We start from the raw sequence: 26,607 nt of genomic DNA on the forward strand, positions 1-26,607 counted from the left end.
CGTGTTCATATTACAAATAAAAATAATAATTGTAAATACCAGTTTAGATAATTATAAATAAAAATGTTTAGAAATTGAAGATTATATTTAGAATTTAAATTTTTTTACAATTAAAATTTTTAAATTAACATTTAACTTTTTCCTTTATGAAAAATCTAACTCTCATTCTTCTTCCTAGTAACTGACTGTTAAGTTGGATAGTCGGCCCCAACCAAAACCTATTAATTCTTAGAGAAATCTTATGGCCAAGTACTATCTACTAATTGTTTTTGAAAAAAAAAATCAAAGAAAAGGAAATGATATTTAAATTTCAAAAATACATTTAATTACAGTTTAAGATTTAAAAAATTTTACCGAAAAATATATTACAAATATTAAATCAGACAATTATAAATATAAAAATATTAATTATAAATTATTACGAGTAAGTATCCTATAAGCTTCAAATGCTTGATTTGCAAGATTGATCCTCATATTCGCAATTAACTGAAATGACATTGGCAACTTATCCTTTATAGAAAATTTTTTAGAGCTTAAACTGCCATTAAATTGATGTCTGGAGTCTGGAGACTTGGATCTCACTGAAAAGAGTGCTAATTACTAATTACTATTATTAAAATTAAAATTAAATTTCTAACTTGCGGTTGCGGGCAGAAAATAAGATTTCTACAAATCCATCTGATTTGTTCTTCAACTTGCCTGCTCGTCGACCACCGCAACGGGGACTTGCATGTTGCCGGATCCATCTGCCGGATCCCGAGCTCCGGCGACTTCTCCTCCTTCACTCCTCCTATTAGAATTGGAATTGGATTTTGAATTTGTGGGTTTCTCAAGCAGCGAATGGCGACAGTTGGGGCAAGAAGAATGTGACAGAAGCCATGTGTCTATGCAACTAACATGGAACCCGTGATTGCATTTTGGCAGCATTCGCACCTTATCTCCTTTCTCGAACTCCCCGAGGCATATCGGGCACTCCGTCGCCGGAATATTCGCCGCGGGCCCGTAAACTTTCACCGGAATCTGACTCAGATGACGTTTCTTCAGGCCCGTTGAGACAAGCCTAGCAGTTGTTTGTTCTGTGGTCCCCGTGGAAAATCTTCGGCCACAACGCAACACGCATCGCACTATCGAGTTCAATCCAAGCGCGCATATTAATGCGCACAACAGAGCCGCCAATATGATCACCATGTTCGCGTCGAAGTTTACATCGCCCACGAACGATTCGCGGGTCTTATTCCCATATGCCGGAGACACACTTAGCCCGGCGTCCAGAAGACGTCGATGCATATTCACCGCCCACAGGTTTTCCTTTTCTGGTGTATCTTGAACCGAAGAAGGATTTTGAAGGTTTTGCTTGCTTGTGTCTTAACTTTGAAGCACAGAACGGTATTGCCTTCTGCTTCTTGGATAACAACTGGTTTTTGGGTTGAAGCAAAATTTGAAGCACCCACTGCTAAGAATTTCGATGGGTTTTACTGATTTCCGAGTCACTGCTATTGTGGGCTTGTGGCAGATTCTGTGATGGGTGGAAGCAAAACTTGTAGCACCCGCAGGTAAGGATTGATCTGATGCGTTTTCTTGAGTCTGAACTTTGAAATCCTGGAACAATACCAGTTTCAGCTTCTAGACTAGAAACTGATTTTCGAGTCAGATTTTCCGTTCGGTGGAGGCAAAATCTGCTAAGGATTTCTCTGATGGGTATTCTTGTGTGAACTTTGAAATCCAGGAATGGTATTGCTCTGAGCCTCTCAAGTAGAAACTGATTTTCTGAGTCGCTACTGTGTGGCTGTGAAGATTCCGGCCTGGAAAGGGACACAGAACAAGGTGAGATTGAGAAGCATCTTTGATCTTTTTAGTTTTCTACTTTCTTGTCTACGGGGATAAGGGAAAGAAGTGGGTTGGGGTGGGGGGAGAAAGTGGTGAAATTGGTTCTGTGGGTATGCTGTTATCCAAACTGGGGACCGTTCTGTTCTGCTGTTTGATTCCCAGCTTCAACCTGATCAGAAATGGTCCTGTCTAGCTTGCAAGCTAGGCTGCTTGATTGAGCCAGACTGCGAGTGAAGATTTAGAGATTTTGCTCTGATGTATGTATGTATGTATGTATGTGTAACAGGTGGGTATTGTTCATAAACAGGGTCGAGTCTGGTCTTACGGCGTGGCACCATACGAGTCCAGACATAAATCACAAAAGCAAATGGTTCGATTCAGGTATTAATTAAAGAAATGTAGTTCTAGATCATGACCAAGAGTTAATCTATACACAAATATAGATAATATAAAAATTTTGTCAAGCAATATTATTTATGGATTATAAATAAAATGATTTATTTATTAAACTTCATATAATACCCTAGACTTCATGTATGTAAATTGGGTTTGCCACGTTATGCGACGTATTAGCAAAAGGGACAAGCTTATTGCTCTTGGCAAAACGTCATTTGGCAAAGACAACAGTCAAAAGGTGCTCCAAAACATATACTCTCACTGGTTTAAATTGCAAGATATTTTTAATTATATTTTTCACACTAATGAAATTTTGTTTTTTTTATTCTCATAAAAAATATTATGTCTTTTCTTTGCTACCCATCCATGTAACAAATGGAATTGCGAAGAGATTACGGTGAGCATGGCGTTAAAATTCAACCTGGACTGATGAGCCAGACCAATGGACTAGTGAACCAATTCACAGATGGGTTATGGCTAAAAGTTTTGGACAGGTTGGTGGGGTTAAATTTTATTTTTGCCCCCTCTCCTTACTGATCCTGAGATGACATTGTTTGAAGTTAAAGTATAAAACTGTAAGTAACCCTATTTTGTTGGATTGTTTTTCAAACAGAATTAACTACCAAATGTAATTTAACAAAAATATTGATTTAAATAAGGGCCATTTTGGTTGCTAGAAAGGATGATGGTAGAATGAATTAAAAAAATCAAAACAAAAATAAATTAGATTATCCTTATTTTCATAATAAGTATGATAAAATTTAATATTATATACAACAAATGTGTGAATTACCTCTTTTCACAAATTTCATGACTCTTAATTTTATAAACTAAATCACCTTTTCTCTCATTATCATAATTGACCTATCAAAATAATCTTAGTCTTTATAATTTTATTTTTTAAATATAAAAACTATTTCAAATAGCTAAAATTATAGAATTAAATTATATTGAGTCAAAATTCAAGAATTAAATTATATCGAGCCAAAACTCTAAAAGGATTTAACTACAATTAAGTTAAAACTGCACAGTTCAAATAATTAATTTTTCCTAACTTATATTATTTAAATCATGATTAGATTGATCTCCAGTTCAATTATAACATGACTATTGCCTCTACTAATTCAATGACAAGTTCAAATTTTGATAATGATAAATATAAAATATTTCACATACTATAAAATAAACCTACATTAATAAATACAAGGGTAAAAGTATAAAAATAATTTTTAAAAATATTAAATGTCTTATATTTTTGATTAAATTTAGTTGAAAAAAATGCATTTCTATTTGCTGGAGTAATCAATAGCTTGGAGATGAGATTAATAATTACAAAATTTGGGAATCCTGATCAGCTTGCATCAAAATCAAATACATGTGGCAATCCAAAATCCAAAATGACTGTTACATGTAACTGTCAGTGAGTGAAGTGTGTTGGTTGGCACGTTCTCATTAGGCCTTGATTTTTCTGGCTGCTTTCTTTTTGACGTGGGAGGATGTATACGTGGCACATATATATCAAAAGGCGAGAGAGCATAAATGAAAGAAAGAAAAAGCAAAACAAAATATCAACCCCACTCAGATACCTTCCTTTCACTGTTTGCGTCAGGCGGCGTACCGTTCCTAGCACACTGATATTTTTCAGCCTCTTTTCCTAGATTCCTTCTTATAATCATTAGTCTTATTAATAGTTTTATGAAATTTTACTTTTAATTATTTTAATTTATTTTTAATATTTTTAGTTTTTGTAATCTCTGTCATTGAATATTGTTAGAAATTTAAAAAACAAACATTACTCAATCTTGTAAATTAAAAACACTAAAAATTATTAAAAGTAAAATCTAAAAAAACCATAAAGACTAATTATTGTGTTTTTCTTTTTTTTTTTAATAAAATCACGTTTAGAATAATTTTCTTATTTCAAATCATGTTCGAGAGCAATAGTTTCTTTGTGGTGGGTCTTTTGAAATCATAATAATATATATATATATATATATATAGAGAGAGAGAGAGAGAGAGAGAGAGAGAGAGAGAGAGAGGGAGACTAACGGTTAAATCTTAAAAGATTGAATTAATAACAGCACGGATGAATCTAGAAACAATTCTATGAGAGCCACAATGGAAAATCACATCATAATAGTGGGGCTGAAATTAATTTTAAGATTTTTTTTTCAAATAAAAACAAGCATTATTTTTTTAAAAAATTGTCACATTAGGGGCAAGCATCCCTCCTTGCCCCACATAAATCTGTCCTTGAATAATAGTTACATTCCAACAATTTTTTTTAAAATAAATTATAAATATTAATTTAAATAATCATAAAAAAATTTTATTACAATTTAAGAGTTAAATTTAATATTTAAATATTTATTTATAGTTAAAATGCCTATATTTATATCTGAATTGATATTTTTAACTTATTTTTAAGAAATTTATTGAGAACTTAACTATCATTAATTAATTTAATTTTTTAGACCTAGTTGTGATTTTTCATGCATGTGTATATATATACTCCTCCTATCTTTTTTATTAACAAAAATAAGGAATGCAGAAGTGCTGGAAAGTGGGAGAAAAATAAGTAATAAAACTATATTTAAAAAGAAAAGAAAAAGAAAACAAGGCAAAGAACACTTCCTTACATAATGTAATGAAGATTCTAAACTACATGATGCCATTCTTATAGGGTCCAATACATTACTATATTATTTATATTTCATCTAATAAAATTATATTGATTCAATCAAATAAAATATTATTATTATTATTTTTAATAATTTTATTTTATAATAAAATGTATATTCAATTTTTTATCTTTTCTCTCTCTATAATCATTAATGAAAAAATTAATTTATATTTAATGGCATTTGAATGTCATGATTTTATTTGATGGAGCATATTTCCTCCGTTTTTATTTATAGGAGAAACTATCACTTAATTACCTTTCATATTTTTATCATTCATAATCATAAAAAATAATTCATAAAGATTTGATTAACACAATTAATAAAAGGTATCGTAGTTTAATTTTTTTATTCTTAAATACAATTAATGTAATTAATCAATTTTCTTAAATTATGTGATACTTCATCTATTAAAAAATATAAAGTATTTTTAACTGAATTTCATCCCTTAATAAAGTAGTTACTTACTTTTAAATTAATCTTATTTTTTCATATTTATCCATATTAAATACCTTATAATAAATATAAAGTCACTATTAATAGGGATATTTTTATAAAAAATATAATGATTACATTAAAAATATTTTATATTTTTTAATATTTAATTTTTTAAAAAATACTTTATATTTTTAAGAGGAGGGAGCATAATTTTTTTCTCTTATAGATGAAAACAGGGGGAGTAGCTGATGTGCTGCACTAGCTTCATGCAATAATTTCTTCCACATAATGCGGATCCATTGGTTCTAAACTTCTAATGGGTCCACATCATGCAATCATGTATAGCATAATAAACCCAATTTAAAATATTGATTTTGCAAAAGTGGAGGGATTTATGGATACACGGTTTAAAAAATTAGAATCAAACCCCTTGCGTTGCACGGATGATGATTAGTTAAGATAAAATCAGTAATTTTAGATAAAATGTTTAAAATTAATAGCTCGACATTAGACATACGAACATAAATGGAGAGAGAAATAAAAATTCATTTAAGAGATAATTAGACTCTTATTTTAAATTTTAAATTATAATCAAACCCCGGGCAACGCGTAAATGTGATTAAAAATTTATTTAAAAGAAATAATTGTGAAAATGATTTAAATTATGACATGAATAATAAGTCGTTTGTCATCACACATTCATAAGAAGATAAACCTTATGCATGATAATAATATTTTAAAATATTGTAAAAAATTTCGTCATTTAAAGATTTAAACATCATTTACAAAAAAATGGACATAATGCTATTGAATAATTTGACATGTCATTTATTTAATTGATCAAATTAAAATATTAAGTAGTACAATGTCGTGAAATGTTGTAGATTCTTTTTAATCATGTATTTTCGAGGACAAAGGTGTTACTGAATAATAAGTTTTAAAAGGAAAATATGGAACTTCTTTACATTAAATTGGTTATAATATTAGATTTTTTTTTCAAGAGATATATTTTAAAAAAATTACAGATAATCTTTAAGATGTTCGTTGAAGTCATAAAAATATGGGAAAATAAAATAAAGTCCCAAAACTGATTAAAAAAAAAAAGAAGCTCAAAAGTCAAGATTTATTATAGTTAAGTCTCTGAGAAAAATTTTCAAAAATAAGTTACAAATATTAATTCAAATAGTTACAAATATGAATCAAATTTACAATGAAATATTACATTTTAAATTTATATGTCTTATTTGTTGTTAAAATTTTTGAATTTATGATTATTTGAATCAATATTTATAATTAATTGTTCCAAAAACTCAGTCAAGGACTTACTTGTCATAAATTCTAACTTTTGGGACTTTAATGTTATTCTCCCACAAAAATGTAGTATTTTACAATTGATAATGCAAATGAATTATGTATATTCATAATTTAAATTATATAAAAATTTTGATATAATGTCAATGAATAAATATAACAGTTTAATTCTACATTGCATGGAAGGTTTGACATGTATCAAATCTTTCTATGTAAATAAAATATTGATAGAGCCACGTTAAATGCCCTTCTCATATGGAAAAATTACATATATGGCATGAAAAATTTATAACTTTACACCTTTTATTTTTAGCATTTTAAACCTTTTATAATTAATAAAAAATATTTGGCTTCAAATTTAAATTCTATGCGAACCTTCTCAATATCTTTTTAACTGAAAAAGTCTCAATATATTTTTTCTTAGATAAAAATATATAATTTTACTTATGCTATTGTTTTTTTTTTTTTGCACATTGTAGTTATTTTTTAAAATTATAATGTTTTTAATTATTAATCTTTAATTATATTGTCATCTGCCTCTAACTTAGAATCCTAGCTCTACCACTGCCAAATAGCATATGTTGCATGGATCTGAGGTCACAGAAATGTTAGAGAAATTTTTTGTAATATGATATTAAATTAAAAGTAAGAAAAAATTGTAATGAGAGAGGCAATTTTGTTTTATTTTAAAATATCACTATTTAAGTTAATAAAATATTAGGACAAATAAATTTTAATTTTAATTTCATAACATGAAAATTATAAAAAGTAATGCAAATAACAACATACACAAGATTTCAATTTAAATAATGTTGTCTTGTTTTTTTTTTGAGAAAAATAAAGATTTTTTAACATTTATATTCAATTTTAAAGTTCAGAAATGAATGAACATTAATTTCTTTTAAAATTCTACACATTCTGTTAAAGAATAATAGATTTGTTAGTCACAATTCATGTTAAAATGTAGAAAAAATATTTGGTATCATGTTGGGGGGGAAATACTAACAAAAAAAAAATGGTAAGAATGTCTTCCAAACTGAATCTCATGCAACGCACCGTTTAGACGTCGTATAAAAATATCATAAATTTTGAAAGAAAATAATGAAGTTATAATAAAGTCCCAGTTGCTATATTAGACATCCACAAGGTTAAACATCAACAATGAAACCTCACAATCTTAGTAAATATAGACTGGGAACGTTGAAAACGAGTATATTCAATTATGAAATTTCATCTCCTGTAAATCTCTCACTGAGGAATCAAAATGCTCTATGCTTAAGCATGAAAACCATTTATAAGAAACTATATCTACTATAGATTTCAACAACTTTGTGGATTTCTAAACTTACTGACTAAATGTCTAAATCTATATATAAAAACTTCACATGGATGAACATAACTACTTCGACTTAGTTAATTTATGCAAAACTTTGCCAGAAACATTGTAGAACTTGATGTTTTCCTCTGTCTGAGTCAATTGCACTTGACATGAAACCTAGCTTGTCTATCATATAAGAAATTTAGTCCTTCTCTGTTTAACTTTTGACGTCTCCCCCCCCCCCCAAGCCTTTGACTAATGCATCACCCCAGTAATCATGGTTTTCTAACACTGGATCACAACAAAGAACATGTTAGAATAGGCAATAAATTAAAGATATGATAAGTTATATGGATTTAATCCCATTATTGACGAATTTAGGAAATTACCACTACGCCATTGCTTTTCCGGGCTCTTTGCCGTGAAAGTATTAGTGAATGATTCTTCAAATGTAGTGTCATGTTTGACAGTGAATCTGTTGTCATAGAAATTGTCCCTAGTAGATATTACAAAGTCTATGTCAAGCTTCTGAACAACATTCCCAATCTGCAAGAAAGCACCATGATCAAGAGTTTTTCAAGTTATCAAATAATACGAATGTTTCATACTTTTGAGTCATGTACACAAAAGAATATAATAAAGTAATATGGCAAAGAAACTTAACTAATTTTATCTGTAACATTCCTTTATCTGATGCACTCAGACTTCGGAAGATGCTGCCAGGGGAGTTTAAAATCAGTAAATTTGGCGACATAAAACCAAAGTAGAGTGACATGAAAAACCAAAAAATATGAAAAATAAAAAATGTGGAAATAGTAATGCTCCAGTAAAAAACGCTAATCACATTTGAAATTTGAAAAATATATACAAACATGGATAGAGATAACCGAAACCAAAAAATTGCATAATTAATGAAATTAGCCAACCAATGACTTTGGAATATTAACATTAGACCAAAGTCATTGGACCAATGAGGGTAAAGATTTTTTTTTTGTAAATGAATTATGGCAAAGAAACTTAATTTTATCTATAATATTCCTTTATCTGATGCATTCAGATTTCAGAAGATGCTGCCAGCGGAGTCTAAAATCAGTAAATTTGGAGACAGAAAACCAAAGTAGAGTAACATGAAAAACCAAAAAATATGAAAAATAAAAAACGTGGTAAAAAACGCTAATCACATTTGAAATTTGAAAAATATTCACAAACATGGATATAGATAACCGGAACCAAAAAATTGCATAATTAATGAAACTAGCCAACCAATGACTTTGGAATATTAACATTAGACCAAAGTCATTGGACCAATGAGAGTAAAGATTTTTTTTTTGGCCAATCATAATGCTTCCATGCGATTTTTAAAAGATAGTTTCACCATGAAATTATAACAGTTTCACCACAAAATTAAATAAAAAAATTATAAATAAGTCTCATATAGTAAATTTATTTACAAATAAATCTCATAAAATTTAAAAACTACAAGCAAGTCTCATGAGACTTGTTTGTAATTTGTAGTTGGGATACAAAAGACAATGTTGGCCGTGTTAGTTTAGCTTTCATTTACAATTGTAACTTCACAATTTACAAGTAAAATTTCATAATTTACAAATGAAATTTCTTATTTAATGCTTCATATAATATGGAGTCTATATGGAATTAATTATGTCTACTTAATGCTATATTGGTCTAATTGAGATGTAAAATTTATAATTCACCATTGAATGATAACTTAAGGGAACATAATTATCTCTATAAAAACTTTATATTATATCAAGTTTTAAATAAGAAATTTGACTTGTAAATTATGAAGTTTTATTTGTCAATTTGTGGTTGTAAGTAAAAGCCAAATTAATAGGGGCAATATTGGCCTTAAACCCTAATCATAAATTACACTCAAGTTTCAAGTCTCAAGGAACTTGGTTGTAATATTTGAATTTCACGAGACTTATCTGTAAATAAATATACTGTATAGGACTTATCTGTAATTTTTCTAATTAAATATGTCATGTATAAGCATACTTGATTAATCTATAATCATCTAAATTATGTATACAACATTTTTCTCCTCAGGCTCATTGTGGCCAAAGATGGCCAGTCTCTCTTTAGCAGGTGAGATGAAGAAAAATAATGGAACAAAGGGCGACAACTAACCTTTCTCGACAAAGACAAGGGAAAGGACAAGTAGAGGTTGCGTCGACCAAAACCTAAATTGGACTTCTAAAATGGCAAAGACCAAGATAAGAAATTGTTCATGAAGAAATCTAAACCTCAACCCTGCCACTCCACCAACTACAATAACGATGATAAGGGAGGAGATAGTAGAAGCCCCCAAAATAAAAAAGACTTGTGTCACTAAATTTCATCTCTTACAACATACTTAGCAACCTTAATGTCTCTCTAACACACATTACCATATGCTAACAAATCTATGTCACTAAATTTCCCACCCCCTCAATCAGCCTTAAATGGACAAAAGGAGGAAGATGAGCTCTAAAACAAACTTGATATGTATCCCCATCGCCATGAAATCAGCAACACACACACACACACACACAAAAATGAAAAAAAGATGAAGAGATGATGGCATGCTGAAATAATTTCAATTTATCCTTTACTCCCTCAACCTTTTTGCCCTTTTGCCTTTTATAACACCAAGGATTTATCCTTCACTCCTTCAATCCGATAGTAAGTCGCATTTGTCATAGGTGACCTCATATGACCTTAGGCACATAAAAGTTGCTAGCAGCACCAATAGTGTAGGCGCAAATTGAGTCGTGCCTAGAAGGACACTATCCTTAAGAATTATTCCGGCATACTGAGACAATGGACTGACAGTTCCCCAGGATTAAACAAGCACTTCCTACGAAGTAAGAAACCATAATAGTAGAAACTAAAAATGAACTCAGATGAACACAAGAGCAGAAGGCAAAGGGAGGAGAGAATTGCCCCGAAAATTTAAGAAGTTGGTCGAGTTTATCTGTCTGCACCCATGACTATATACAACTTGAAGATGGAGACATGAATGTTGGCTCATAATCACTGGATTAATGGTTTGGTTACACAAGTATAAAATACCATTAATCTGGAGATGTTGGCTGACAAATACATTTAAGATATTAACTCATAAAATTAATTTTCAGAAGTGGTTTAACGCCCGAAAAAGTAGCAAGGCTTCAAATTCAAATTTAAAATAGTAAAATTTAAGGTTTTTCAGGTAAGCTAAAAATAATTATTTATTTAATTATTTTTGTAAAAATAATTCGATAAAAGGAATATAGTGATTTTAACTACGCTTGCTTTGAATTAGCCTATCTCATGTGTACGAACCCACTTCATTTTCAAGCTCATTTTACTAACTCACTTCATTCGTTAGTATATATACACTAAGAGAGTCACTCATTTAGTCAATGTGGGACTTTTGACTCACACACACACAACAAAAGCTACGTCGAGTAGACCCATAAAAACCACTAGTTCCTACAGTCGCCTCCACTGAGGGCTTTTCTCCCAGTAAGTTGTATCACCTATGTAGAACAATTCAGGCAGAGTCATGCAAGCATGAATTTCTTATTCAAAGAGCAAGTGATAGTTACCTGATCATTAAGGGACATTGCCGCTTTGAGAAAATTACTGCACTTGCATGCTATAGAAATGAAGAAACCAAATAGAGCACAAATGAAAGAATAGACAGGAAAATAATACAAAATTCAAAATAAAAGATAAGATGTGCTAGTTATGATGAATAAAAGGGAATGAACAAATGAACAAAGAATAGTGGGAAGCTGAATAGACGGGAAGAGTTTTTGAGGATTTTTTTTTAAAAAAAAAGAGTTGCTAAGGAGGGCAACGATTGAACAATAAGGGAAGAGAAACAGAGAGAAAGAGAAATTATACATCGTGTTCAAGATAAACCATACAAATGAATTCAACCAATAAGGAGAGAGGAAAATTCCATCTTGTATAATGAGGGATCACCAACAGCTAACTAATGGGTTGCGTTTTACAAGATTTGTATAATAAGGTTGATAAGGGTTTATTTATTGAAGACCCTCGACATCAATGGTAGAGTTTCTCAATCTCAAATTAATATTGAGACTTTTAATATTTTAACATTTTTTATTTCAAACTCTAGTTATGTTTTATTCTTAGCATTTTTTATTAGAATTAAAAAAAATAAAACATATTAGTTCTAGGGGCTTTAGCAAATTTAGCCAACATTATATGGCTAAATAAAACTAATAACCCACCTTTTCCTTAACTAAGATAATAGCTATTTTTTAATTTGCCTTTAATAGACAAAACTACCCTTAAACATCACAATACCTTGATTCCTCTTTTTCACATTGGTTTCACTTTCACCCACTTGAAGATGTGGAGGCGACTCACAATGATGAAGAAACTGACAGTACACAACGAAACATCTTACACCAATAGATAAACGGAGTTAGACATTCAACTAGGAGACCACAAGGACGCGAGGCGAGGCGAGATAGACCGGAAACTACAGATTTAGGTTGAAAAATCAAAAATGCGAGGTAAGGAAGTCCAAAACTGCAGCTTCTACGTAAAGCCACACTAAAGCTACAGTTTCAAGGTGAGGAAGTCCGATTAAACTCTATTACAAAAGTTAGAGTTCAAGTAAGGGTTTCTTGAGATTTTGTTTTATCTATTTTGAGAAAATAATTATGTGTTTTCATGTTACTGATTTGCGATACTACATCATTGATATATGATTCTAATCAATTATAAATAAGTTTATGTTTGATTGTCTAGTTATATTGATACACGCTAGTATATCAGTGATATACTATTATATATCACTCATATATATAAGCTATATCAGTGAAAACTTATCAATTTATTTATCATTGATATACAGTCGTATATCAATGATATAATATCGCAGATCAGTAATGGAATTTCTTTTTTAATGTCTAATGTTCTCTTCGCAATATTTGGGAAGAACAGAGAGGGAGAGAGAGGAAAAGCCCTGCGATGAAGACGGTGATTCAAGAAAATTAGATCAAAAATTTTGATAAAGAAAAGCACTATACGAGAGATGAATATGATAATCTAGGAAAATCAAATCTAAAAATATAATGAAAAAATATTCAAAGATGATAAATTTGAGAGGGAGCACGCACAATATGATTTTTGATGATAAAAATGAAAACTCTAATTAGCTAAATATTAGTTAAATTAAATATATTTTGTTTTAATCATAAACTTATTTTGAGAATACAAAAAGAAAACACATTTAATTAATTTTATGAATGAGCCATATTTTAAAATATTTAAAAACCTCATTCATAATTTATGAGAGTTGTATTTTTTAAGGCCATCGGGCTAATTTTCTCTTAGTTCTATCTAAAAATTAAATAGATTTTCTATTTTATTCATATTTTCTTTGATATTCTTCAACTCAACATTACTAACTCTATTCAATTTGCAGTGCCGTTACTTGAAACACAAACTGTTATTATACCCGCAATAGATATATTCTTGAAAAATTTCTTGCATCAATATTAAATAGAGGTAAAAGGACAAAATTGTGTGAATACCGGAAAAAAAAAAGGAGAAAATTTTGCTACATTCTGTTAAAATATATTACATTTTTAAACTACTTCACAAAGATTTAAAAAATTATTATACTAAAAAGAAAGGCCTTACTCGCATACCAAAAAGAGCATAAAGCTGTCAAATTTTTATACTATGTTAATTGGCCGGAAAAAAACATGTAAGTTAATTTAGGATTTAATTTATTTAATTTTCCTACAAAATAGCGTACTCCTACGAGTGCTGATTTGAGATTTCGCGCCTTCTTGATATCTGTGGGACACGTCATCCATTTTGAAGCTAAGCTTTCTCCACAAGCTTTGCCTCCCCGCGAGGCTTGCCACTTGAGCTCTTGATGTTCATGTTTCCAAATTATTCGTTCGAAACTTCTGTGCCGTCAAGAATTATAGAATCAAGTTCGCAATGAGAAGATCCACCAGAAGATCTCTCATTACTCCCGCTGAAGTTGAAGAGCCGGTACAATCTTCACCCCTTTTCAATTATCGTTTCAGTTTCGTTGCGTCTAAAGCTTAATAATCTCTTCGGTTTGTGAGATAGCATTTGAAACGACAAATTTAACAACAATTTCTTCCCTTTTTAGCGGATAACTGACTTTCTCGATGCCTATTCTCTGTACACTGTAAATGGGCATGCTTGATTGCTTGGTGTCGTTAATATTCTGTTAAAATCCCCCCAATTACTTAATCTTGTTCCAATTGTGCGTTTCATAACATGACCCTACGCTATCTCTTTAGGCGAGGAATATCAGTACCAGATTCTCCTTGAAATCGTACGTGAAGCGAGTTCAGCTGCTCACGGATGACCAACGATTAGCAATAACAAAAATGGGGTTTGGGAGTGTGTTGTTATTTCCCAATCATCTGCTCAGCAAAAATTTGTTAGCTGAGCTAATGGAAAGATGGGACTGTGAAAAGCAAGCGTTTATTTTTCATCTGGGTGAGATTTCGATGACTCTGTTGGATGTGGCTCTGATTTTGGGGTTAAGGGTAGTGGGGCGCCCTGTGCTCTTAAAAGACGACGAGCCTTTTTCCGATTTGGAAGAGGAATACGGGGCAACCACGTCAAACAGGAAGGTCACAGTGGCTTCACTTGAAAGCAGATTGGATTCTCTTGAAGACTCTGCTGGTGATGATTTCATCAGGGCATTTCTACTGTATACATTTGGAACTTTGCTTTTTCAGAGTTCAAATGGAAAAGTAGATTCCCGCTATTTATCCCTTCTCCGGAAATTGGATGAGGTTCGTCAATTTGCCTGGGGAGCTGCTGTTATCGAAGATTTATCCAAGTGGTTGGACAAGAGGAAAGAAAATAACGTGCAATATGTGGGTGGTTGTCTCATGTTTCTTCAAGTAAGTTTAAGAGGATGGCTATTTTGTTAATTATATGATGGACTAACACATTCTCATGTACCAACATTTATTCCCTCATCATGTTTATGTTTGATTCATATTTGGATTTCATATAAGTTGTAACTAGATAATTCATGTCATTGTCAATCAAATGTGATTGGCTAACTTGTCTTTTTTCTTGTTTATGGAGAACAGACATGGTCTTATGAGCATTTTGACATAGGCCGGCCTGGCATGCAAGAACATGATTTCGCCTTTCCTCGTTTATGTCGATGGCATAACAATAAATCTAATCAAAGACAATGGTTTGCTTCAAAGTTTAAAGATCTGCAGGATGACCAGGTAACTGAAAAACTTGGTTTAAATTTTATTCTGTTTTTCATATTGGCGGTTCCTCCAGTGGGAAAAGCGTATGTACTGACTGAAGTAGCAAAAGCTTTATGCATCCTCTAATCTGAAGCTGCTATTAAAAATGTTATTTATATGTTTGAATCCAATGATGGTGGCAAATGCTTTCTAAAGCTGCTGAGAAAATCTAGATGAAGAAGTGGGTTTTAATTCCTTTATTATCTGCATGTGCAAGGTAATTTGGACGCTCCAACCTACTTCCCGAGAGTTGGAACTGGACATAATCAAAGAGGCATTGGAGTTACAAGATGACACTAAGAGGCTTGGAAGTGGACCAGACTGTCCAACAAGTACACCCATCAGTGTAAGTTACATTTTAATTAAAGCGGACAAATTTAATTAAAATCGATTCATGCTATTAATAGAAGTGATTTGTCTCCGGACTTCTTTTGTTTCAAATCTAAATAAATCATCTTTCTGTTCTTCTGGAACTTCCATTTCAATTCTTTTGCATGCATGTCTCTGTTTCTGATGATGATTGATTTGGAGTTGGATGTATGCAGGTTCCTGATGTAGATTCAGGACTACAACACAGCGCTTCTAAATCTCAGGAATTACAAAAAGAGCAGGAGGTCAATTTTGAAAACCAAATAGTGGAGGACACTACCACAGAGTTGAGCCCATGTGATAGAGTTCATAGAGATGTCAATGTTGAAAACTTGATAGTGGCGGACACTCCGACAAAGTTGAGTACATGTGATCGAGTTCATAGAGATGTCAATGTTGAAAACTTGATAGTGGAGGATACACCCACAAAGAGCAGCACATGTGATGAAGTTGATAGAGAGTTTGTAAACCTAGCAGAAGAGGATAGCCCCACAGAGAACGTTTGTGATCAAGTTTGCAGAGAGCAGGAGGTCAACCTTGAAAAGCTGATTGTGGAGGACACTCCGACAAGGTTGCACATTTGTGATGTGAGATTATATATCATCGATTTTACTTTATATACATATCTGCATTGAATCATGAAATGAGAAACTTATTTGGGTACCAGGATGATTTGAGGGAGAGACCTGTTATGTCAGAAGACAAATATGCTGAATTGAAGGAGGAAATGGGCCGATTGAGGGAGGAAAATAGACTTCTTCAGTGGCAGGTTTCTTTAAATTCGCAATTTGAGGCACAGAACGCTGAGTTGAAGAAAGAGCTGGACATCTTAAGGGAAGAAAACCAACGGTTAAGACTCTTAATAAATAATTACGTGATCCGAATGGACAACCACATTTTGTCTGCAGAAACAATTGAAACTGAATAAAACATCACCTGTACTTTATATCGTAAAGCAATTTTTATCGAATAAATCTTCTCCCTTCCTGCTTTGTTACCTTGAAAGTTGCAAGACTATGGTTTCACATTCTTGGACCCTTATTGACAGGCATTCCATCTGCTGTAGACTTCAACCTTAAGCGCTTACCTTGAGGGTCATAGTAACAGCTATCAGGCCACCTCACTCATGATATCCTCAAAGGCCGTGATGTTGCCCTCGTGTCAGGCAATTTCAGTTCTTTGCCAAGGCATAAACTTTGCTTGGCTACGTGTATATATATTTGTTGCTACAAAACTGAAGAATGTAATATAGGTTCAGCGGTGTAGACTGTAGACTTGATCTTGAAGTTGCAAAGACGCTGCTCTCAAATGAAGCCCTTGCAGGTAAATCCATAGGTGACATTATTTATTTTCACCCTTGCTGTATATTTTTGGGCTGCTCCGTTTTACAAGCAGATGGTATTTGAGTCAATAATTATTTGTTGTAGGTATTAGTTGTCATTACTTTAAGGCATAGAAGTTCGCTATTCTGTGATGTTGCACGGAGATTTCTTTAGTGCCAATGTATCTCTTCATTTGCGTTAAGACCTGGTAGCATATTTCTTTAGTCCCCTTTTCTTTACTACCTCTGGACCTATTTGTGAGAAACAAGTAGTAGTTAAAATTTGAATAATTTTTTTCTTGTAAATAGGCTTAGAGGTAGTATGTTCTAACTTTTTTCAAACTCCTTGAAGGTTCAGGGAACTTGAAATATCCAAAGTGACATTTTGAGGTACAAACAATTATGATGAAATAAAGTTTTCAAATCAATTGCCAACACAAACTGCATATCATTAAGAAAACAACTGCTTGTACATTGCATTACTCTATGCCTAGAGCATAGGAGCACACAGAAGCAGCACGAGCATTACTACTGCCCAGAGATACAAGTAAGACTAGTAGATCATGCTTCAAAGAAGCAATTTCTCTAATGATTTTTCATGTGGTTTGTAACCACTTATTCGCGCGCATCCAACTACATCCCTGAGTAACTCCTCCGTCAACCTCACTGCACTCTGCAGCGAAGAAAAGAGAAGCCCGTAAAAATCAAAAAGGCCAAAAATAAAGGGGTATATAAGTCATGCAGTCCAGTATTGCAGATTACCTGTTTCATTATGCCATATTTTAATACTATCGGAACCTTACTAGAGATGGCAGTTAGCAGTAGCACGTGGTTAGGAAGAACTCTTAGGCAAGTTTGTTTGTGTAACATAGAGACATATAAGCATGATGAGCACACAATAAAGTGGGACCAATATCTTGGTCTTGGTCTTAGTCTATCGATCATTTATGCACCAAATCTACCTAAATTTTTCACAGTTAAATCAGTCAAGTGCATCAGGCAAACGCACCACAAACATTGATTGTAGTCTAGTGGTAAGGAGTCTGGGTAGTTAGCATTGTTCACATACAAGTCAGGTTCAAATATTTTCTCTGAGAAAGGGGGGGGGGACAATGAGAATTCAAAATACCTGCTACAGTCAATATTGGGGCTGATCTGGTAGGGAATGTTTATCCCACATTTCCTAGGAAGACTGGCTGCGAGGTTAAGATTGTTGTTATTGTAAGGGATATTCCTAATAGCATTCTTGATGCAGCTGCAAACAGTTTGGCGGTCAGGCGTGGTCTGAGCCTGGCCAAAAAGGGTCTTGACTCCATTGCAGCATTGCCCCGGCACGGTGCCGCCATTGATTATGTAGGAAACACATGGTGTCAGGTCGTTCATCACCTGGTTGCATGTCACTGCGTTGGCCTTGGGAGAACAAAGTGCTAGGCACACTATCAATAAGCTAAGCAACCTCACCGCAAGTGAACTAGCCATCAGTCTGTGGTTTTATGCAAGATGGTAGTTCAGAGTGCAGGCTTTGTGTCTTGAGATACGTCGTTAGTTAAGGTCTCAGCATATGGTATTTATAAAGGCGGAGAAGGGGTATTTAGACAGACAGGGACTTTAGGGCTTTGTTTGGAATGGGAAGAAAATAAGAAGAAAAGCAAACTAGTAAAAAATCACCATATGGTGAACTAAAGTTTGAATCTTCAAGGGTTGCTCACATTTACGTTGGATTGCGTCTCAAATAAGATTGCCTCTATAGAAGAATATTTATGACTATGACCAATAAAAAAAAAAGAAAAAGAAAAGAAAACTAGGAAAGAAAAGTACATTTTTCACTATTGTTTTTCCTAATTTTGCCGTAAAAGGGCAAAACTTAAAAAAAAAAATTGTTAGGGGGAGAAATGTCTTTTTTATATATTTTTCTATCTTAGTTTTCTCTCCTCATTTTCTTTTCCAAGGGTAAACGATATAGGTAAACCAGTCAATCATCAAAGAGGAGAAGCTGGTTGACACTATGATAGGTGGTATTTGAGAATGAACGACATTCAATACAGTTTACAATCATCTTATCTTAGATAGGTACATAATGTGAGCGCGAAATATTACATTCAATTATGCGAGATGAATTTATGAAGGGAAACGGAAAGAGAAAAAGAAAAACTATTTTGTTGTCTTTCATTAGTGAAACTGCATACAACCACATCAGATGTCTGAGTAAGTTAGTCTCAAGATTTCCATGTTTGGTGCGATCAATTAAATTGAAAGTTATGATAAGAAGGGGTACAATTTGAATTGTATTCAAGTTAAAAAGCAGAAACTGATATGAGATCTTCATTGCTGAGTTGTATGAGATACCCTTGAAAGATATTGTGTTGGGTAAGGAATTTTCAAACACTATGATATCAAACATAAGCACTATGTGGTTATGGGGCGGATATTGAAATATTATTTGAGCATGATATATCATAGGGTGGGAGGGAAGCAAAGCAGATGGTGGGACAAGGCACGTGCCAGGGATTGTATGGGTAGATGGGTTAGTTCAGAGCCATAAAGAGATGTGGTTGGGCAAGTTAAATGCAGTAATTAGGCTCTGTAAGAAAGAGCGGATAAGTCTGTGCCTTGCTAGGAGGTAAACGAAGCAAAATATCATACGGTTCTGGGCATCACTGCTATTTCTGTGAACATTATTAATGAAACAAAAGCCTAACTTTATACCCACACTTTTTTTTTTTTCCCTGGTTAACAACTTTATCCCCATTCCCCACCTTGCTTCTGAGTTTCCAGGGAATGAGTAATGAAGTTAGGTAAGAACCGGGGGATATCGCCAAAAATAACTGAGCAGCATTAAGTTTCTGGGTTCATTTTGAAAAGGCAGTGACAATTCATGGTGACTGAAGTGACAATTCAAATTCATGGTGAGTTGGTGACTAACCTTTGTTTAATGCTTTGTTCTAAAAATGCTAGTGGGTGTCTAGATGAATTGTTATAATAATAATAATAATAATAATAATAATAATAATAATAATAGTCTTATCAGAAAAAAATATGACATTTGGTTTTTAAACTTTTTTTAATTATTAATTCAGATTTTGAACTTTTGACTTAATAACTCAACTTCTATAATTTCTTAACTTGTATGGCTTTTTGAGATGTAACAATTTAGTTCTTATATTTTTTACTTAATAAATTATAAGGACCGGCTTGTAATAAAATAAGGTTTAGAGATTGAATTAATAATTAAAATAGAGTTTAGGGATTAGAAGTTATATTTTTTTAAATCTTATTATCTTAATATTTTCCCAAATCAGTAGCTAAATGTTGGATAAATAAATTGACAATGTATTTTTCTTTTTTAAGACTAACTTTTGCGGTAATTAGCATGAACTTAATATATATATATATATATATATAATTACCCATTATTTATGAACCTCTTACCGGTTTAACTGGTGGTTGGTATTTCATATCTTATTTGTATTGTTGAATTTTATTAACTGATTAAACGTTTGGCTTCATTCGAATTAAAGAGGCTGGTTAAAATTATAAAAAATGGTGTCATTTAGGATTTTTTATTTTATAATATTTTCATGTACTTCTGTTCATGAAGGAATGATTCATTATGCATTACTTTTTAAATTTTATTATGTCCCCTTATTTTTATTAACACGGTTTTCAGGTCAAAATAAAATTGGCACTGTTTCTCATGTATCGCATCAAAGGGCTAATATTAGCTTCCCAAAGTATCCAAACATTTGTTTTTACTATTTTTTAAAATTTAAATAACGTTATAAAATTTCTCAAACCAATTTTTTGGTCTAAAAATAAGTGAACTTTTTTCATTATAGAAAGCTCAACTACTTGGCGGGGCTCATATTGTTGTATTGGGTCCAATTATCTGTTAGGTATTGCCCATAAAAAAAAAACAGACATATAATGGGGACCAATGGAAACGAATGCCATTTTTTAAAAATTTATAAACGTTTTTTTTAATTTAAAACGTTTTTGTTTAAAAAAAAAACATGTGGATTGTGAGGATTCTTCTAACCTTAGTGAATGAGTTCTTGCCTTCTTGGGACTTAATTCACCTATCTTTTTTTTTAAAAAAAAAGTATCAATTTTTTTAAAGTATCATTCAGATGAATCATTTGTTTTCATTTTTGATAATTTGTTTGCCTTTTCTTTTCTATCAAGTTTTACTTGGATAACACTTTTGCAGACGATCCATATCAGCTCTTCATTGGTTCTATCTGATAATAATAGATCATATTGCTATAAATTATCTGAATTTTATTTTTGTTCAATATGAAAAGTCATTAATTAGTTTAAGCAAAGATTGTCCACAGGACTATTCGTATATGAAATATATATATATATATATAGTCCTTTTTTGGGAGAACATATTTATAGCATGATCAAATTTAAATCTACAACATAATAAAATTATATAATTTCATAATATCAATAAGATATGTGATTTGTTAGGTTGATAACATTTATCATCATAGTTTTTAACAGCTTCTACCAATTTTATTTTTTCTTTAAAAAAAAAACTTTCAGATCTTAATTAAGACACTTTTCATTGCAACATAAGGATTTTGATTATATAAAAGGAGATTTCTTTTCGGGGCAAATATGAAAGAAGGATTTGAAACCTTGTCTACTTTATACTTCTTACTCCCTACATCTCAAATTATAAAACACTTTTAGATAAAATTTCACATATCAATAAGCATCATTGAATACACTTAACAAACTTATCCTTTCAAAACAAAAATATAAACTTCTCATAATATTCATAATTTAATATATTGAAAAAAAAAGTGATTGAAATTAATTATAGAGAGAGAAAAATAATATTAGAATTGTACATTTAATGAAACTTTAATCAATTCAAGTTGTCTTATATTTTGGGATGAATTTTTTTTAAAAATGCCTTATAATTTAAAACAGAAGGAGTATTTCATATTGAGGGGGTGATGACCTATTTGAATTTGATAATAATTACATATATAGATTGATGATTGTGCCTAAAACGCTATATATTGTCAAGTAATTATTGCCCTTTTAGTTGAAAATAAAAATCATAAATAAGGTCTGTCCAACTGATATGGACAAAGGCTACAGTTCATACTGATTTATTAGAAGAGAACCTAATTACTACTAATTAAACAACAGACATACATACATACATACATACATACATATATATATATACATACATATATATATATACATATATATATATGGGTGACAAAACCAAATTATTGACCACAATCAACGCATCATAAATTATTTCACCAAGCTCGTTGACATTCACAGTCATTGAAGTTATTATCTCTTCAATATTTATTTTTTTAATTTCTTTTTGTACATGACCCACCATGTGTCCTAAGACATTAAGCTATAATTAGGTTCTTCAATCTATGGTTAATCTAAACTTGAGCTTTTATTATGTCTAAATTAGGGAGAGTTTTCTTTTAAAAAAATAGTTTTTCTATCATGAAACTTTCATAAAGTTAGAAGAGAGAGGAAAACATAAATAAAAAAAAAAAACATCGGAAACATGTTCTTTCTTCATATCACATTTTCTTTTTACCACAGTGACATATCAGGATTTTAGGTACAAAGTTATATTTCTCTAATTCTATCTATAAGTAACTTTTAATATATTTTATTAAAATTAATAAAAATTTTAAAACTCATTAACAAAAATTTAACAATTTTTTAATTTTATTTTTATTAAATATATATCCTTTAATAATATATATTTTTCTCCAACATTCAACAGAGAGCAAATGAGAAATTTTTTTATGAAAATTTAATGAAGTAATTTGTGAATATGACAAAAAAATTTCTCACTCTCTAACCTATAAATAGAACTAAGCATATCCTCTAAACTTGGCAAACTGATAGTTTGAGACTAAATAGAGACGATAATGACGTCTTACAACTCTAAAATTTTAAAATGTTAATTAGAAATTTTAGTCTTTTACTTACATTTAAGAGACAGAAAAAGTCATTTGACAAATAGAAATCTTCAAAGTCTGGAATTCTTGAAGCCTCAGTTAGAATCATTTTCAATTAAATAATTTTCTCATGTTCACTCATCCAACATTTTCAACATGTACTTATTTTATTCTTTCCAATTTAGCTTTTGACAATTTTAAAATTGAAGAAGAATATATATAAAAAAAAAGATTCATTTAAAATGATCCCAATTGTGGCTTTTGGGATTTCTAGCTCGTATCTTGGTATTTTCAGCGGAGGCTTCCCAGTTTTCAACTTATACGTGAACGAGGCATCTTGTTTTTCCCCATTGTCAATATATAAAGAACAAGGGTCGTTAATTGACATTTTACCATTTTGGAATTCTAAAGTATCATCTTCTTCTTATTGATCCCAAGGTAAAGCATTATTTCTCCTTGATTTTTTGGAAGGATCTATAATGCAGTTTAAAGGGTCAAAGAGCTGTATACATGGAATATCCAAAAAATTGTAAATTAGTTTCTAAATTTTGAGGTAGTTAATTCAGATGATTTATGATTTGTAAATTATGAGTTATCATATATTTGATACTATATAGAAAAATATAAATTGATCATAACATGAAGACACTAACACCTTTGTTTAGATTTTAAAAAAAAAATAGGGGGAGAGGCTTCAAATTGAAGGGTTTTGGAGGTTATGTTAATATTACTTGGTTAAAATTTAAGTAGTGTGGAATTCAATTAAAGCAACTCTCTTAAAAATGTTGTATATATTTGTTTGAGTTATTGGTCATAGTCCTTTTTATTATAACAAAAAACGCGTGTTGATTGCCTTGACATTCTTTTTTTTTAATAATAAAAAATTTTAATTGATAAGTTGAATCCTAAAACTTATGAGGCCGGGTTGAGACATATTTTCAAACTCAAAAAATATTTATAAAAATATTTATCATTATCAATTAAATTCAGCTTCTGGGTTGTTATCAATCAAATTCTTACCAAATAGAATCAATATTTTTGCCGTCATCCTGACATGTTTTTAATTGCTAAAGCTATTATGGATGGTAATTTGGAGGCTAAGCAGTTGCTAGATTCTTTCTACTAACTACTATATGTTTAAGGATAATCCATTTTATTAAAATAAGTTAAGTCATTTAATTAAACACATTTTCAACTTTATATATTGATAACCCACTTCTAGATGTGAGATTTTTTTTTAATCTTTAATATGAGTCAATTAATAAAAGTAGAAACTAACGGTTAAAAATAAGATATGAAATTACTACATATGTAACTCGCACAGGCGAGAAACGACATATACATTAGATTTAACTAGAAAACACAAAAACTACATTTTATGTAATATAAAATGAAAACTAAGCTGTGGAAGGCCTCCGAGTCATCACAACAATCACTGGTAGTAACCCTCCTTTATTCTCCACTGCCATACTCTCTCATATAGGCTCCTCCAAATATGTGTGTGTGTGTGTGTATATATATATATATCCTCATCTTCAGAACTTGATGCTGCCATTTCCAATACAAATAACAACTCAGTATTTACTATTTACAAATAGGAAAAAAAAAAACAACACACGCACAACGTACGGCATGTCTCATCATCACAATATAATTGATAATTTGAAAATTTACATTTTTGTAATTATTCTTTCATTAAATATGCTGGAAAAATGTTTTAATAATAATTAAAATTTTAATGTATCATTTATTTTTAAATAATAATAAATTAATTAAAAATATAGTTTAAAAAATGATTATGAAAACTAACTAATGTAAACAAAGTTTTTAGAAAATATTTTAGGAAGAATTATAATTAGATCTCATAAAAAAATTAATTATTATAAAGTCTATTTTTATTAATAATTTTAATTCAGTTATTAATAAATTTTACAGTAATTAATTATTTTTTTAATGAAATTTCAACGTAATTCTTCTGATGTTTTATAATCTTGTCCCGCATGAAATTAGACACGAGAGTGAGGAATGATAGTAGGAACCTGGCGCAGTTGGTGGAGGTGCTGATCTTGTAGGGGATGTTGACCTTGCAGGCGGAAGGAAGGTTCTGGGCGTTCTTATTGTTGACGCCGGAGACCGTACCGGCGGCTTGCTTGAGGCAGTTGCAGACGGCCTGTTTGTCGGCGGTGGTCCGAGCGCCGGAGGCCAGGGACTTGATGCCGTTGCAGCAGGCGGCTGAGGGAGAGCCACCCTTCTGGAGATAAGAGAGGCACGGCGCCAGGCTGCTGGTGACCTGACCGCAGGTGATGGCGTCGGCCATGGGCGCACCGATCAGAGCCACGCACAGCACCGCCAAGCATGCCACCTTCACCAGAGCCGCCATTGCTATCTGATTCCTAGAACTTGAACGAGGCTGCTAATAATTAATAAGTGCTTTGATATCGTGGTTTGGGAATTGCTTGCTTGCTTGCTTAGTGGTGAAGGGTGTGCGAGTTTATATAGACAAATTCTCTTGGACTTGGTTAATGAAAAATTTATTGTCATCTTAATTTGGTGTTTTAATTTTTAATTAAGTAGCAACACCATTTTCCGTACTACTGGGAACTCTCTCACTGGATTCTTCATTGCCTTGTTATGGATGCTGCTGATAACGAGATGTGCTGACATGGATTCTCCTAACCGTTTTTATTTATTTTTTTTAAAAAATCTTTAGTAGTCAAAATTAAAGTAATTTGCTTTCTTAGACATGTGATGAAAAAGTAAAGATTCACTCGCATGTCAAAAAGTCCTGAATTTCTCTAATCCATTAATTGAGCAGATGGTTATGGGAATGATCATAACTGATACTTCATTTATAATGTAATACTAGTTGTTGAAACAATAACTTCAATTGCTAACTTGTTAACTATTACTTGCTTAAATCTTTTTCAAAAATACAATTTCTTTAGGGTTCTTCTTTAATATTCTCTCTAGAATGAATCTTGTTGCGAAGCAGAGAATCTTATATATGGCACTCTGATTTCCCACCTCATTCTTTGAGTTGTACACAATCCAATCCTGGATAGACATGCAAGGAGAAAAGAAAGTATTTAACTTTTAAATCACATTAACTTTTCCCTCCAATTTTAAAATATAAAATTACTTTTAAAAAATAAAAATAGAACAAGGATGCATATAAATTTAATTAAGAAAAAAAAAGAATCAAATGAAAGAGACTATAAAACACCTTCACTAGATCTCAAGTTGGTACTTGGAAGCAGCATAAGGACTCATCTGTTTAAGGTTTCAGCCTACTAAAATTGACATGAGTAATAAATGTTCTCATCATTTAAATAACTGATTAGAATTTAAATTTCAACCGTTATATATATGTGTGTGTGTAATGATTTAATTAAGAAAAATATATCATTTAATTTACTCTTAGTATTTCAAAATATATTATATATGTTATGGGCAAAACTTACTCCTCACGGCAAAAAAATTCAAGGCCCAATGATAACTGTGTGTAGATGGTTTGATAATACCACCTCCTATCTTATATGTACTTCATTCTATTTTGATTATATAACAAAGTTTTAAAACCTTATTTAATTCTAAATATAGGACAAAGAAGTAATAGTTAATTTTGTAATCTTGTCCATCTTTAATTGTACTAAATTGTTGACAAAAATTTAAAATTTTAGACACAATTTATTGCGGT

The 26,607-nt window shown here is 31.4% G+C and overlaps 4 protein-coding genes across 5 annotated transcripts; 1 reads left to right on the forward strand and 3 right to left on the reverse strand.

Moving 5' to 3' along the window:
- Positions 1-578: 578 nt before the first annotated feature.
- LOC129291207 (RING-H2 finger protein ATL74-like) lies at positions 579-2,105 on the reverse strand. The gene has a single exon (XM_054928457.1). The coding sequence runs from the start codon at positions 1,285-1,287 to the stop codon at positions 691-693; it is 597 nt and encodes a 198-aa protein (XP_054784432.1). The 5' UTR covers positions 1,288-2,105; the 3' UTR covers positions 579-690.
- Positions 2,106-13,822: 11,717 nt separating this feature from the next.
- On the forward strand, positions 13,823-17,320 carry LOC129290574 (protein MAIN-LIKE 1-like). 2 transcript variants are annotated; one of them, XM_054927374.1, is made up of 7 exons: positions 13,823-14,004; positions 14,283-14,897; positions 15,093-15,239; positions 15,481-15,609; positions 15,809-16,219; positions 16,300-16,582; positions 16,681-17,320. In XM_054927374.1, exons 1-6 carry the CDS (start codon positions 13,951-13,953, stop codon positions 16,558-16,560), a joined length of 1,617 nt encoding a protein of 538 aa, XP_054783349.1. In that variant the 5' UTR covers positions 13,823-13,950; the 3' UTR covers positions 16,561-16,582; positions 16,681-17,320. The 2 variants fall into 2 exon arrangements, with proteins under 2 accessions (XP_054783349.1, XP_054783350.1); XM_054927375.1 differs by lacking the exon at positions 16,681-17,320 and having other exon boundaries at positions 15,809-16,203; positions 16,300-16,426.
- Positions 17,321-17,381: 61 nt separating this feature from the next.
- Positions 17,382-18,643, reverse strand: LOC129290575 (non-specific lipid-transfer protein 1-like). Its single transcript, XM_054927376.1, has 2 exons — positions 18,083-18,643; positions 17,382-17,626 (listed from the first exon to the last, which is right to left on the reverse strand). The coding sequence occupies exons 1-2, from the start codon at positions 18,430-18,432 to the stop codon at positions 17,617-17,619; spliced, it is 360 nt and encodes a 119-aa protein (XP_054783351.1). The 5' UTR covers positions 18,433-18,643; the 3' UTR covers positions 17,382-17,616.
- A 5,548-nt stretch (positions 18,644-24,191) lies between these two features.
- On the reverse strand, positions 24,192-25,379 carry LOC129290632 (non-specific lipid-transfer protein 1-like). Its single transcript, XM_054927457.1, has 2 exons — positions 24,950-25,379; positions 24,192-24,458 (listed from the first exon to the last, which is right to left on the reverse strand). Exons 1-2 carry the CDS (start codon positions 25,288-25,290, stop codon positions 24,446-24,448), a joined length of 354 nt encoding a protein of 117 aa, XP_054783432.1. The 5' UTR covers positions 25,291-25,379; the 3' UTR covers positions 24,192-24,445.
- Between the last annotated feature and the right edge of the window lie 1,228 nt (positions 25,380-26,607).

Source organism: Prosopis cineraria, unplaced genomic scaffold, assembly GCF_029017545.1.
Source record: "Prosopis cineraria cultivar Desert tree isolate PC_DT_omini unplaced genomic scaffold, ASM2901754v1 PC13, whole genome shotgun sequence".
Classification (NCBI taxonomy): domain Eukaryota; kingdom Viridiplantae; phylum Streptophyta; class Magnoliopsida; order Fabales; family Fabaceae; genus Prosopis; species Prosopis cineraria.

Bases quoted from the DNA above. Each gene is read 5' to 3' on its own strand.
- LOC129291207 (XM_054928457.1), bottom strand. From the start codon at position 1,287: ATGCATCGACGTCTTCTGGACGCCGGGCTAAGTGTGTCTCCGGCATAT.
- LOC129290574 (XM_054927374.1), top strand. From the start codon at position 13,951: ATGAGAAGATCCACCAGAAGATCTCTCATTACTCCCGCTGAAGTTGAA. The intron at 14,898-15,092 runs GTAAGTTTAAGA...TATGGAGAACAG, and splicing joins GTTGTCTCATGTTTCTTCAA to ACATGGTCTTATGAGCATTT. The intron at 15,240-15,480 runs GTAACTGAAAAA...TGCATGTGCAAG, and splicing joins AAGATCTGCAGGATGACCAG to GTAATTTGGACGCTCCAACC.
- LOC129290575 (XM_054927376.1), bottom strand. From the start codon at position 18,432: ATGGCTAGTTCACTTGCGGTGAGGTTGCTTAGCTTATTGATAGTGTGC.
- LOC129290632 (XM_054927457.1), bottom strand. From the start codon at position 25,290: ATGGCGGCTCTGGTGAAGGTGGCATGCTTGGCGGTGCTGTGCGTGGCT.